Source organism: Oryza glaberrima, chromosome 6 (assembly GCF_000147395.1).
Source record: "Oryza glaberrima chromosome 6, OglaRS2, whole genome shotgun sequence".
NCBI classification, from domain to species: Eukaryota; Viridiplantae; Streptophyta; class Magnoliopsida; order Poales; family Poaceae; genus Oryza; species Oryza glaberrima.
Window position 1 is genome coordinate 28,087,075 of NC_068331.1, and position 14,256 is coordinate 28,101,330.

A 14,256-nucleotide genomic window follows, 5' to 3' on the forward strand; every position below is an offset into this window, starting at 1 on the left:
TCTTTTCGTGCGCTACTCTTCTCGTAATCTCGTGGCTGCCAGCTGGTTGGAATTTTGGCAACGCTAGCAAAAATTGTTTGAATTTACCTGTTTCGCCATCAATTTTTGATGTGTCTAAAAAAATTTTGCTAGCGTAATGCGTACTCTATCTGTTTTAAAATATAATCTTTTTAGCTATGCACTTGTCATAATACATAATCAGAAATGCTTATATTTTAAAACCAAGACAGTAAGAAACTTGGCAGCAAGCTAAGCACGCAAATTTAAATGAAATTTTGGTAGTAACTAATGCTGTCAGTTTCGGATATTACCGATTTCTTTTTTTTGTTGGCAAATTTGTTTGGACAACAAGAATAGGGCGCGAGTGACTTTGGATATCAGCATATGGACGAAAGGAAATGGATGTCGTGGAAATGAGCTGGCCGTCCAGGAATCTGGATGAATCTCACCTCGGAAATTCTATGCTGCTCCTCTGCCCCTAGTTCACTTGATCACTTCCATGCATTCGGACAAGGAAATACTCCCTCCATCCCATAATATAAGGGATTTAGAGTTTTTCTTGCACTATTTAATCACTCGTCTTATTCAAAAAAATTTAAAATTATTATTTACTTTTTTTTGACTTACTTTATTATTCAAAGTATTTTAAGCGTAACTTTTCGTTTTTTATATTTGTACAAATTTTTTTGAATAAAACAAGTGATCAAACAGTGCAAGCAAAAACTTAAAATCTATTATATTATGGGACAGAGGGAGTAACTATCATATTCTTCAGGCATCTCCATTACCTAACAGATAAGGCATGGCAGCTTGCTGGGATTGGGTGTATAGTGACAGGTACAAAAGAAACATCAGGAATCAGACTGCAGAAAAGAGGCAACATTTGACTGTACATTGATACTATAATTGAAGAATAATAAACGATTCACTCTACAGGGATTTAGAGTACGTAGGGGCTGTAATTAACAAATGGAATGGCTGATTATCCCTGTTTCTTTCCTATATATATACATTTCCAAAGCAGGCTCTCGCAGTAACACTCAGCGAGCAATTACCAGCTACAATGCATGCACCTATTGTCACTTCCAGAGGTTCCAGTCAGGCGCACCAAAAATACCATGGCTAGAAAATGACTAAATGGGTAAATTGAGTCATCTCACCCGAATGACAAAGCACTTTGGTGTTAGTGATTCTCTGCTTGTGTAATTTTATTCCTTTATTCATGGCGAGTTACTTCTGCAACTCTTTGCCTTACCCTCTCATTTACAGAAGCCATCCTCCTAGACTCGGACAGCTGGTTCTGTTTCCTTTTGAAACTTTTAAAATCCCTGTGCCCAAGCAACGCAAAATTATACGACTCAATATTAGCCAAGGCTATTGTAATGGCATCGGATTGAACACGCAGATATGCAGAAGGGGTGGGAGGGGAAGGCCTACCGGCATCTTGGCACAGCACAATCTGATTGTCTGCAAGATTGGGAGTGGAGTCGAATTATATACCACATTCTCGCACATTGTTTACAACCTTTAGATAGTCGTATCTTGCACTGCGCCCCATGATGAAAGAGTCCCTTAAGTTTTCGGCAGTTAGGGTATTGGCAATTACGAACATGGCATGATGATGCATGCAGTGCAAGTTCAAGCCATACACGCACCTGCAGGACCAAGAAAAGAACATGATAAATTTAAGACCACTTCCTTCATGGACTCAATATAGAAAATGGATTAGCCCAAAACAATAAACAGTCCTTTTCCACACAAAAAGTTAACTGGAAAAATTATTGGTAAACCTTAGCTCATATATAGTTAAATATAAATCAAAACCTCAGCACCAATTCTGTCCCATAAGAATGCATATACCTCACTATTTCCTAGGTGTGTGGCACTATAGCACTAAAAGTGTACAAGCACAATTTTGAAGAGAAAATGGAGCGGTTAAAGAGTACGGCAATAGCATCTAGACTACAGTCAAAACAAAAGTGTAGAGCTGTGACAGAATATCAACAACCCATTCCTACAATGGTCGAACTGCAATGCAGATAACGAAAATGTGTAAATAAACCTTTCTGACATTCAATTTGCCCAGAAAATAGAAATCACCTGCTGAACGTGCTTCTGCCAAGCTCCCTTGTTTTGAACATTACATTCTGCAGATGATGGATGGTTTGTTAACTTGTGATGATGATTGGCACCTCCATGTTTTTGGTAACATGAAGCACACATATCAAAGTCTGGGCAATCTTTACAATACCACCCTTGACCATTTTCAATATCGCAATTGCAGACATTACATGTGGCAACAAAAGCTGGTCCAGTTGGATTATGAAGGTGGTATAGCATCATCATGGTGGAATGCTTTGCACGGCGGAGGGTGTCATATTGATAATGATACCCTTGACAAAAACTCAGGAATGCCTGTCTGGTGTCAAAGATCTCATTTTCTAAGATAATATCTCTGTCCTTGGTATCTTCAGAGACCCCAACAATTTCAACCTAAGCAATGATATGAAATCAAAGAGATTTGGTGATTATTTACCCTGTTGCTTTACTGATATCTATGAATTAAAACTTGAATGTTATCCATTACTTACTGGGTGGAGTATATGCAAACATTTACTATTACTTGGGTGCCTCTCCTTCTCCTCAAGCCGCTGCTCTGCATTATAACACCTGCAACAACAAACTCATCAGTTCAAAAGCAACAGTAGCAATTGTTTTTAAGGAATATGCAAAAGGCATGTGCATTATTAAGCCTTGAATTGAAAGGCAGAGAGTTTGGATATAACAAACAACCCATGCACTTCTCTAAAAAAAACAACCCCATGCAGTAGGTGATAAATTAAGGCTGTGTTTAGATCCAAAATTTGGATCCAAACTTCAGTCCTTTTCCATCACATCAACCTGTCATACACACAACTTTTCAGTCACATCATCTTCAATTTCAACCAAAATCCAAACTTCCCCCTCAACTAAACACAGCCTAACTTCTAGTCTCACAACACATGTTTCTGACCACTGACCACCATCTATCCGCCTATTCTAGTCTTCTAGACTACCAGGATAGGAGCCTATAACCTAAGCTTCCTTGGCAATGGCCTTTGCTAACTGAGACGATGTATTGCTCTCTTGATTAAAAGGGTAATTGTTCCTTTCCTTCCAAATCATCCATGCCACCAGTATCACAATGGTAGCATAGCCTCAGCACGTTGAATTAGCTTATCTTCTCCCTACTTCTGTAACACCAATGATGGAACCTTTCCTGATTGGATAGGAAGCAGTGTGGTACCTGACTTGCACCGGCTGGCATCATCCACTGTACCTGTGGGCATTCGACCAGTATGTGATCAATTTAATACTGTCTCCGACTTGTTTGATCTGTTGGCTACGATGGACTGCCAGCCAAGTGAAGTACTACTATTTTCAATGAAGTGCCACACAGAATCTCCATGCTGGATGATCTCCCAGGGAACTAATCCATAGCCTAAATAAGTTGATTTAGTGGAGTATCTTCCATAGGTCTCCCACTTCCACAAAACAACACCATGCTCAGTCAGCACGGTTTGAATGTACCTCGTATTATCCAGAGACAGTATTATATGTCTGCATCACAAGGACTCCTCGGGTGTCTACAGTAGCAACTATTAACCTAGCTATAGGCTCTGACAAGATTCAAACAACGATAGAACCCAAAACCAGTTCACCACATGCCAACTTATAATGTTGTGTACTGATTAGATAACCAACAAAACACATTTTTACAAACCACCATACCACAATTCCTTCCGTATCACAGGGTAAGGAAAAGAAAATGAAAATATTCTTATCACTTGCGACTTATTTGGCTAAAGTCTACATATAGTGACAAATAGATCCGTGATCATGCACATTTATCAAACAAAAAGTACTGAATTTCGAATCTATCATATCAAAAGTACCATACAATGAAATAATTTAATGTACCTGTCACAAATATAAAAACTTTTGCATTCATTGCAGACCCAGCGTCTTCCAGACACCATAAAGGTACAACAGTGACTGCACGAATACTGCAAATGGACCATGATGAGATCATCCTTAATTGGGCAAATGATTTCTCCAAGCTGCATAGAATCAAGATGATGACTATGAATAACATATAATAGAACTACAACAAAACTCAATGGCATAACCTCACAAAAAAAAAAAAAAAAAAACTCAATGGCGTAAGTACATATACTGCATGAAAAAGAATATTACTTTTTGCATCAGCATAGCCTCTTTTGAAGCATTCCCACTTAGATCAGTGTGGCCGGCAGCTTTTAAAGCTCGTTTTGTGATAATTTTATTTACTCTCCCCTTCTTCAGCAGCTTACCATCACCCTCTAGTTGAAGTTGGTTGATAATATCTTCTGCAGCTCCTGGCCAATAATCTCCATCAAAATATGGCAAGCGAGCTGCAGATACTTTTATCTTGCATTCTTTTGCAGTGACAAAAAATTGATCATAGAGATTTGTCAACTTGACAACAATGTTCTCCTTAATAGCCTTTTGAAGCATAGATAAGTACCTGTGTGTAAAGGAATATTAATCGTACATGAGGCAAGAGCTGCAGATGGAAAATATGGTATTCATTAATCTATTTAATGCAGCACATTAATTGTTTTTAGAATTACAGGGACAAAGCCCCAGTTCCTGATTCATTCATCAGAAATGCAGAGCATTACCCCAGTTCCTAATATATTTAATGTACCATTTTTTTTGCTGCCAAGGGCAGAGCATTACCCCACAAATGCAGCCACACCATTAACAAGGATAACAACATAGATGCCAATCTATGGTCTTACCACTGACGCAGTTTATCAGACTTTGGTGTCTTCTGAATCTCTGGATGGCAATACAAAATGTAATCTTCACCTTTAACAGGAGGGCAAGCCCATATATAACAACTGGTGAATCCACGCTGCTTACAGTACTCAAGATAACCTATCTGTATCCAGAAAAAAAACTAGTATTAGAGACAAAAGAAATTATCAAAACGAGAAATTATTAGTCGAGTGATTGATTAGGAAACTATTCCCCTCTTCTTGACAAATCTAAACAAGTCTTGAAGAGAACTCAATAGGCATAGCGAATTACCAGAATTTCATGGTACACATATGTCCTTAAGGCCTGCCCGGACACTGTTTCTATATCTGGTCTAAAGTATTTAACAGAATCAAGATATGACAGATAAACCCGACGTTGGTTTGGGAATTTGCATTCTGCACCATATTCTTGGACATACATGCCAAATAAGCATACTTCCACACCTTCTATTTTCTGAAATAAAAGAATAGCCTGCAAAATATTTGGAAATGTTAAAGAGAATTAGGATTTTATTTTCTTGATTTATTTAATAAAACTATCATTACGGAAAGAATTTCTTAGAACTACTAACATCAAGAGGCGATCACATATTTCAAATGATCAGACCACTTTCTCACCTTAGACTTGTAAGGGAACTCAGCTGGATAATTGTCCTCTTGCAAAATCTTGAAAAAACGTGGTTTAACTTCCAGTTTCTTGTCCACTGATGAAACAACTCTGACCACAAGTCCATCTGCTCCAGGAACCTAACATGGTGGGAAAATTAGGAGTAAATAAGGAATATCTATTTGTAGATAAGAAAATAAGGAATACAATATTTTTTTGAGAATATTAGTGTCATATGCTAAACTTACAGGATAGACTGCCATTGAAGGACAAACAAGACAGCAGCGATAATTCATACATAGAAATTAAATTAAATACATATTTACTCCCTTTCAATCTTAATGAAATTTGGTCAGCTCCTTCGCCGACCCGGCAAAAAAAATTAAATTAAATACTACTAGCAAATATATATCACTGGGCCTCTTGCAAACCTTACAATAAAGCCTATGGGAACCGGAACAAATTATAGTCACACTAACCTCATCCAAACTTGTCTTTAACTTATTTGCCCGTTCCTGTCTCTCCTCCCTGAGTCGTTTAAAAAGTCGTTCTTCTAAATGATCACTAAGCAGGGTCCTTGGCAGATCTTTGGCACCACGAACAACACTCTCTGGTAAAGGCATGCGCAAACCACGTTTAAACTCCTCAATATAACATTTGAAGCAAGTGTATTCTGCTTCTTCAACATCATTTCTTCTGGCATTGAAAAGTGCACAGATCTGATGTTGCCAGCATTCACATTTGTCACACTGAACCCACTGTAGATCCAATCAATAGGAACAAATCAGTATGCAAGAATCAGTATAGATAAAATATTCTACAGCCTAACAGAAGGAGAAAGGACATGCTTACCCCTTCCTCTGGTTCGTCACTGTTTCTCTTTTTCTCAAGATCTGCCTTTGAGAGTTTAATAAGCTCCACCTCAATTGTGTTGCCCAGAGATGCATTGTAACACGAGATACAAAAAAAAAGGCGACCCATAGCAGTAGACCCAGTATAATATGATGCATTTCGTTTTATCCGAGCACCACAAGGAGAACAATATATTGGTCGAGGTTCAAACGTAAGGTTTTCAACTTTGCAAAGCTGGCATAAGCTCTCACTTTCAGAATATCCTATCACTTGATTCTTTTCAGCTTTAGCCTTACTCTGTCAAATTATAGAACCAGGTATAAAGCTTATGCTTCACAGCACCATAAATCCATCTTGTTGCATATGCATACACTATGCTTTGCTGTACTAGCATTAAAACATGAATCCAAACAATAAATTAAGCAAAACATCAGGCACAGGCATACACTATGGTTTGCTGTACTGGTCATGGTGCAAGGCAATAATTTCCATATCAGACCAGAAATTTTTAAACCAGATGAAGCTTTAAATTCAAATTCAATTTCCTACATTGAATATTGAATAAAAGGAGTGCACAAAACTGCGAGAAAGTCTGTAAGGTATGAATGTAGTGTTATGACTTATGTAAATCAGGAGTAAGCTGCATCTTTTCATCGTCTTAAATTTACGGAAACGTAAACAATCTCGCAGAAAGATACTGCAACATACTAGAGATTTTGTCCAGGTCAAGAAGCATACCTGACCAATCCACTGCCTTAGACTGTTGATGTGTTCATGTATTTGTTCTGGAGTAAACAATTCCATGAGTGAAACACCTTTTACCTTTGGTTTCCCAGTTTTGGAGATCGTGACATCCACAGAGCCTGTTTTTTTCTTAACATCAACAACAGTCACACTCTCTTTATCAGCCACAACAGTTTCTTGCTGGACATGACAATGTATCTTGTTTAAAGCACCAGGAATAACAGTATTTTGCGCAGCACCAATTTTCTCATCACTACCATGACAGCTGACTAAAGTAACTTGTGGATGTCGGATATCAAGCCCCACGTCTACCTCTTGATCAGGGACCATCTTTTTGTTCTGATCAAGCTGTCTAGGATGGGCTTCCTGCAACATAAACCCTGGGTTTTTTTGACAGACAGGGACATTCTCAGATGCATCGGGAGACACAAGCTGCAACTTTGGACGCTTTGCTGCTGGTGGTTGGTCATCAAAGGTTTCAACTGCCTGGTCAATGTCCATTCTATCACCATGTACCCTATCGGCACTTCTTTGATTCATATTGTGCTGAGTAATAAGTATAGGCTCAGCAGGATTCTGTTTATGTGCCAGTTCAGAAGAGCGACGCAACATTTCTTTTGCTTTGCAGCAAACATGACAATGCTCGTTAATACAATTCTTATAGTGATCAGATACCATCTTTGACTCCCTACAGTGTCGATATGGACAGTCCTTTATTTGACAGTCCGTCAAATGAATCACTAACTCCCGTACACGATCACAATATGAAGATTTACAACTTCCTGGAGGAGATGTACATGATTTTGCATGGAACAAAAATAGTAACCAACGTGCCTGGTCATGGTATTGTTTAGTGTTTTCCATGACTTCTTCAGATCCAAATGAAGTCGCAGCGCAGCCAGCACTGTGCCAACCAGATATAATAGGATGATGTTCTCTATCTCGTGCCATTTTTTTCTGACAAAAACCATCCTGGATCTTTCCACTCAGCAAACTAGTCACGATCACTTCTTTCATTGGTTTTGATTTACAATGTGGTTGCAATGGTTTAGTGTATGTTTCTTTCAAGAAACAACTCAGACGGTATGAACCATCATCGGATCGCTGTTGTGGAGGCAACAAATCATGAGGGGCTGGGATACCAAGGTTCTGAGAACTGGCAGACATTTGGCCCTTTTTGTAATTATCATGATATTGTGTTTGATCATAATGGCCCTGGAGATTTGTCAGGCCAACATGCTCGTTTATTTGTGAAGACACCAGTTCACTGTGCAATTGATTTCTCTTGTCCAACAGTTTCTCGGCATGATCAGAACCAAGATGGCATTGCGTCAATACATTTCCCCTCGACATAACAAGATGATGCAGTGAATTTTGCTGCTGGAGCTTTAAGCTACATTGGTTCTGCGCATACTGGGAATGAGGCTGAATAAGATGCAGCTGATTCACCTGCTGATGCAGCTGTTCAAGAGAAATCTTTTCTTGCAGATCCAATCCTTCAGTTTGTATATAATGCTCTGTTTGAAAGGACTGGATGGTTGGCTGACTCATAATCAACCCAGAATCCATTCTTGATTTAGGCAGCGAATTTACAGCAGTCATATCTAGATAACTCGTAGTTGATAAGGAAGAAGAACCGGTGCCATTAAAACTTGTAGAGGCAGCTATATCTGCAGGAGCTGTAAAAAGAAACAACATAATTCACTGTTTTGAAAAGCCTACCTACAGTGAGTACTACTTTTCTAATCAAAGAGACAAAAAACCAAGATAGTAACAAATCTCAAGTTAAATCATGCAAAGCACAAATGAACTCCGGACTAAACATTAACAAGTCAAATGTATGTGCAGTTCTCCATAGGGATTCAGTCTCCCTGCCTATTCTTTTGGGGAATACACAAGGCGCGCATCTTTGTATTAAGAGAAGTAAAGGGTAAATGCATGGCCCGGCCAACAAAAAGAGAGGAAAAAAAAGGAAAGGGGACGGGAAACAGAGGGACCATAAGTCTCCCTGCCTACCAAACAAGCAATAAGGATTACAAGAATTGTAATGCTTTCTAGAACAGAAGAGCATTTTTTTTTTAATAATTTGTATATTTGTCATGTGCCTATTGTATACAATTTGATAATATTTCAAATATGATTTTGCTACAAAAAGAGTTCTCAAAAGTAGATTTCTTATAATCTCATGCTTACATAATTTATCCTCTATTCCAAATAATTATTTTATACACTAATCATTTAGAACTAGATAGCTTAAACTGCAAGACACTAGGACGGGCTCTCCTCGGCACTGGAAAAAGGCCGTTGAACTTTTCTGGCTTGTTATCCTCTATTGTCCTCTACCATCTAAGGTTCGTTCTCTGGTCTATCATCTGCTCCGATTACTAAACTACAAATATCTAAAGAATATATAATGGGGGTATCCAACAGTTGGAAGCTGTTCCATTACTTATAGGCCCCCGCTGTTACCACCTACTTCCCTATAGGGCTTGAAGATCAGAGACGCCTAAAGTCTTATGGTCTCAGGCCTTAGAGAACAACGAGTGCTCTCCTACACCTCCTTTTCCAAGGGAAAGTGGAATCAAAGGGTAGAGAGAAATCACATCCTCTGTCCCTCTTGGGGAATTGGAATTATGGAATAAAAATATATTAAAATTCTTGTCGCATACAGCCACACATCCCACCCTCCATTGGATAATCCCCTACCTAAGCTATAATACCAACTGCGCATGTGCGCTGTATATTTAGTGGCAACCCCTCCCCCAGGCCCCAACCATCTTTGGCTTCCCCCTGATGGCATATACAAGGTGGTTTTGTTGATGATGATAAATGCAGGGCACACTCCATTTGAAAGCATGTTTTGTACTTTTGTGTCTGATACACTTTGTTCCTTCTCAAGACATGTCCGCAACTCCACATGCTGCAAGCATTTGTGATTTGAATAGCAGGCTAACACATTATTTTCTAAGATATTTTCCTTTCAGGTGACATGGTTAGTACTTCTCAACCATCTTTGAATGAATTCCACCAAATTAATTCTTGACTTGTACATTAGGCGTGTCATCTTAAAGAAAACTATCTCAGAAAATAATGTTGCTGAGAGTCACTACTTGCTCTGATTAACTTTCCACTTTATGGTGGAACAACTGATAAGAAATAATGGAACCAAAGAGGGGGTGCATACACATATATGGAAATCTTACTTGGTGTACTCCGTGTAGAAGGATTGACATGTTGCTGCAAAGGTTTATTGCGGGAAATTCCATAAGGAGATGGGTTAATGAATGTTTCTGGTACCGCAGTTCTGTTTATGACCTGCACATTTGACCTATGTAACCCCATACCATCAATCATATGTGCTTCCGATACACCATACGGGGATGAATTGTTCAGTATGTCAGAATGTACCCCAGAACCAGCATAGCCACCAAGATCACGCTGCACTGGACAGCAATTAATTTTACTAGCAAATGGCGCCTGCTGCTCCTGCATTTGTGCCATGACGTTTGATTTCCCATTCAAGTATCCAGTTCCAGTTGAATAATGAAAATTGCCAGGTAAACTTTGTTGATTGCTAGATCCTGGTGTCGGGATCATATGGGTTATCTTCCCTTCTTGCATGCTCACTGCACTCATCTCTAATGAGGCACCCTTAGTGGTGGAATGTAGTGGGAAATTGGCGGAGAAGTGGTGGTGTCCGTTAGACATGGGACCTGCAAGCGGTGTATGTTAAGTACAAGAATAGACAAATGTTCAAAGACAAGGTTTAGGGCAAAAATTTAAAAAATCAAAGATGAGATCAGCAAATAATATCTGCAAACATAAGCCAAGTACATATATTCGAGTTACCACCTGTGTTGTCCATCTCATAGAGCGCTCTAGTATTTCCACTTGCATTCTGAACCACATCAGGTATTGGAATCGTTGTGCCATAACTGGAAGAAGATGTTAATTGCTGCAGCATTTGTTGACCTTGCTGATGTTGAGCCATATGGGTACTAAGAGCATGTTGTAGATGTGGAAAGATTTCTCCATTCAATATACTATAGTAGGCAGCCTGATCAAAATAGATAGGTTGGTAAGGGAAAAGAGTAATTCAATAGCAAAAATATTGGTACAGTACGAGTAAGAGCTGTTACGAAAGAAAATGGAAGCTTTATAATTGCTTAATTTAATTGTTTTTTTTTCAGCACACATCAAAACCAAATTAGACATAAAAGCAATGAAGTTTTATAATTGTAGGAAGGAGTGATGTTTTCATTGTGTATAGCCCATTTTACAAAAAAGAAACTGTGAAAGGCATTTTAGTGCACCTTTATTTTTTAACCCCAAAACATTTGATTAGACATTCAACTTCCACGTAACTGGATGCATGGGGTCATTTTTATAAATCATATTTAAGGTAAGTCGGGAATCTATGTCCCTATAAGTGCACTCAGTAATTTTTGAATTTAAATAATTTAGATTCGTGGAGCAAAAATTAGAGGATGATGTCTCCATGATAAGTCTGATGGAAAGGATTCATGCTTGTGGCATCCACCAGCCTACTCCAGGCACCAGAAAATTTGAAAGCTTTCTAGGGCTTCGGATGTCTTTTGTAAACTTGATTGGGCTGTAAATAACCATGTATTAAAATTTGTGATCAGCATAGTTATTCTTTCTTGCAGTTCATATCAACCATGTCACATTAAGGCTTAGTTCAGCACCATGGGTTCCCAACACAACTCCCTCGTGTTCCGCGCGCACGCTTTTCAAAGTGCTAAACGATGCGTTTTTTGCCAAAAGTTTCTATATGAAAGTTGCTTAAAAAATCATATTAATCCATTTTTGAAAAAAAAAGCTAATACTTAATTAATCACGCGCTAATGAACTGCTCCGTTTTCCGTCTGCAGGATATGGGTTGCCAACCAGGCTGCCGAACACAGCCTAAATGGTAAAAAGCTCTACATGTCACATACACACTACAAGCCTAGATTGACCTGCTTAGAAATAAAATAATATTCTCTAGATTCTTAGATTTTGGAATTTATTGAAAAATTTCTGGACCTAAGGGGCTGTTTTGCAGCTTGGGGGAAGAGAGTCAGGGGTTTAGAAAAGGAGTTGGTGGTGTAATTAATCATGGGAGTTTGATTTTTTTTTATTCTCAATCCCAAACTTATTTTGGTATGAGTGATAAGAGTTAGAGATTGGATTTCAAATTGTGATGGATGGCTCGGAATCACCTATCTACATTTAAAGGGGGGAATTCCCTCCCAATTTGCACCCATCCTAAGTATTAAAAAGGAGGGAGTTTGCTCTCACCCATCCCAGCTATTAAAAAGGAGGGAGTTTGCTCTCAAACTCCCCAAACCTACATGTCCACTCACCAAGCAAAGAGATTAAACAACTGTAAGCAAAAGAAATCAACCTTCAACCCTTGACCCTTCTAAAAACTCGTAAAATGCTCCTGTGCATTTCTAGCTGAATGAGATACACGCTTCTTTACCAACCCCTCCACGGCCACACGCACGAAAAAAAAAAAAAAAAAAAAAAGAGGTACACACTTCAAGTCTAAACTACCGTGCTTATAAATAGCCTTCCCTACTTTCTTAGGTTTGAGATTTGAAAGAAACTTTACAACATCTCTTTTTTTATTGCCCTATGGCTAGATTCACCTGGAATGCAGTAGTGTGTGCTTTTGGCTTAAAACCAGTGAATAATTTGCAACAAGTGGTGGGGAAATGGACAAAAAAAGGGGATAAGGAAACAGGGGGTTTACTGGTGGTGGGGATTGCAGCAGTTCTCAGGGCAATATTGGAAGACAAGAAATAAAGCTTGTTTTAAAAATGTATTACCATATGACCCTACTGAGATCTTACACACTGCTTGCAATTGGATGTTGAACTGGGCAATCTTGCAGACTTCGGAGGAAAGCCAAAGAAGATTGCGGTGGGGAGTTCAGCTCCTAAGGAAAATCACAAGTGAAGTTTTTCACTCTCAGTTTGGATGGAGATTGACATGGCGAAGGCTGGAGTTCAACTGAAGATCACTACCCCAGATAGACCAGGAAAAATGATGAAGGCTACAGGAGGTCCCTGAGGGGATCTTTTTGTTTTCTCCTTTTATCCCTTTTTCTTTCTTTATTTTGCTGCAGACAGACTTAGGTAGCTAGTTCTGTTTTTCCTTTTGTTTCTTTGGCGTCTGAAGACTTCTTAAGACCCTTTTGCTACCTCTGTATTCTAGTCTCATTTCTATTAATGGAAATTGAGGGCTAACTGGGTAAGGCCCTTTGATAAAAAAAAAATAAGTAAAAGAAATCTGGATTACCTTATTTGGATTCTTCTTGTATATAACTGCCTCAAACCGTTTTGCCAAGTCTGACACCAGTTTTCTAGGCCTTGTTTGAAGCTTAGGTTCCCTTGAAAGTAACTCCCAAATCCTACAATTGTTAAATTGAAAACGTTTTTAACACACATTCTAATAAGCAGTTTTTTCCGCTAGCCCGATGCGCATTTGGAACAATTAAGAAGCATGATTTACTGCGCGGGGAGATGGGCAACATGAGAGAGCTTACAACCTGTTGGTCATGCGTATACGCAAGTTCATTAACTCAGGATCCGCACTAGCATGACCTGAAGCGACCTGCTGCCGCTCATCGCCATCGCCATCGCCCGGATTCATCTGCGCAGTAGGATGATGGCCTATCCTCTGCCCAGAGAGGTGAGCCCCTTGCCCCTGCTTCATCTTATACCCATCAAACGCATCAACTTATCACCATCATCAGCTGCCAAACACAGGATCGAACCCTAAATTGTGGGGTTATGGGGGTTTAGTTAAACACTAAATTGGGGGTTTAGCTAAACCTAAATCGTCGGGAACAAAAATGTCGTTATTAGCATCCAGGTTAAGGCGTGGATAAAGAGGAATGAAAAAAGAAAAAAAAAAAGAGGATTACGGCGTACGGGCGCTCACCGGCGACGACGGATGCGGCGGAATCAGCGGGACGCCGGCACCGGTGCTCGCGGGACGGCGATCGGCGGAGGCGACTCGCGAGGAGGAGACGAGGGCGAGGGCACGCGGAGGGGAGGGGCTAGGGTCTAGGGGCGCAAGGAGTTGGTTTTCGAATCGGGGGGTTCGCAAAGCGGCGACGCGAGCGAGGGCAACGAGTTGGCGGCACGGGTTTTCCGTAACCCCCCTCTATAAGTAGTGCATTGATCACCAGCTGAAATA

The 14,256-nt window shown here is 39.6% G+C and overlaps 1 protein-coding gene across 2 annotated transcripts; it reads right to left on the reverse strand.

Moving 5' to 3' along the window:
- Window positions 1–335: 335 nt before the first annotated feature.
- LOC127777462 (probable histone acetyltransferase HAC-like 2) lies at window positions 336–14,185 on the reverse strand. Of its 2 annotated transcripts, none has more exons than XM_052304061.1 (17): window positions 13,999–14,185; window positions 13,604–13,810; window positions 13,354–13,465; window positions 10,900–11,104; window positions 10,251–10,760; window positions 7,042–8,726; window positions 6,304–6,600; window positions 5,931–6,209; window positions 5,463–5,591; window positions 5,116–5,316; window positions 4,824–4,966; window positions 4,237–4,546; window positions 3,961–4,100; window positions 2,592–2,670; window positions 2,101–2,493; window positions 1,438–1,655; window positions 336–1,328 (listed from the first exon to the last, which is right to left on the reverse strand). In XM_052304061.1, the coding sequence occupies exons 2-17, from the start codon at window positions 13,768–13,770 to the stop codon at window positions 1,217–1,219; spliced, it is 4,980 nt and encodes a 1,659-aa protein (XP_052160021.1). In that variant the 5' UTR covers window positions 13,771–13,810; window positions 13,999–14,185; the 3' UTR covers window positions 336–1,216. The 2 variants fall into 2 exon arrangements, with proteins under 2 accessions (XP_052160021.1, XP_052160020.1); XM_052304060.1 differs by having other exon boundaries at window positions 10,897–11,104.
- Window positions 14,186–14,256: the final 71 nt, after the last annotated feature.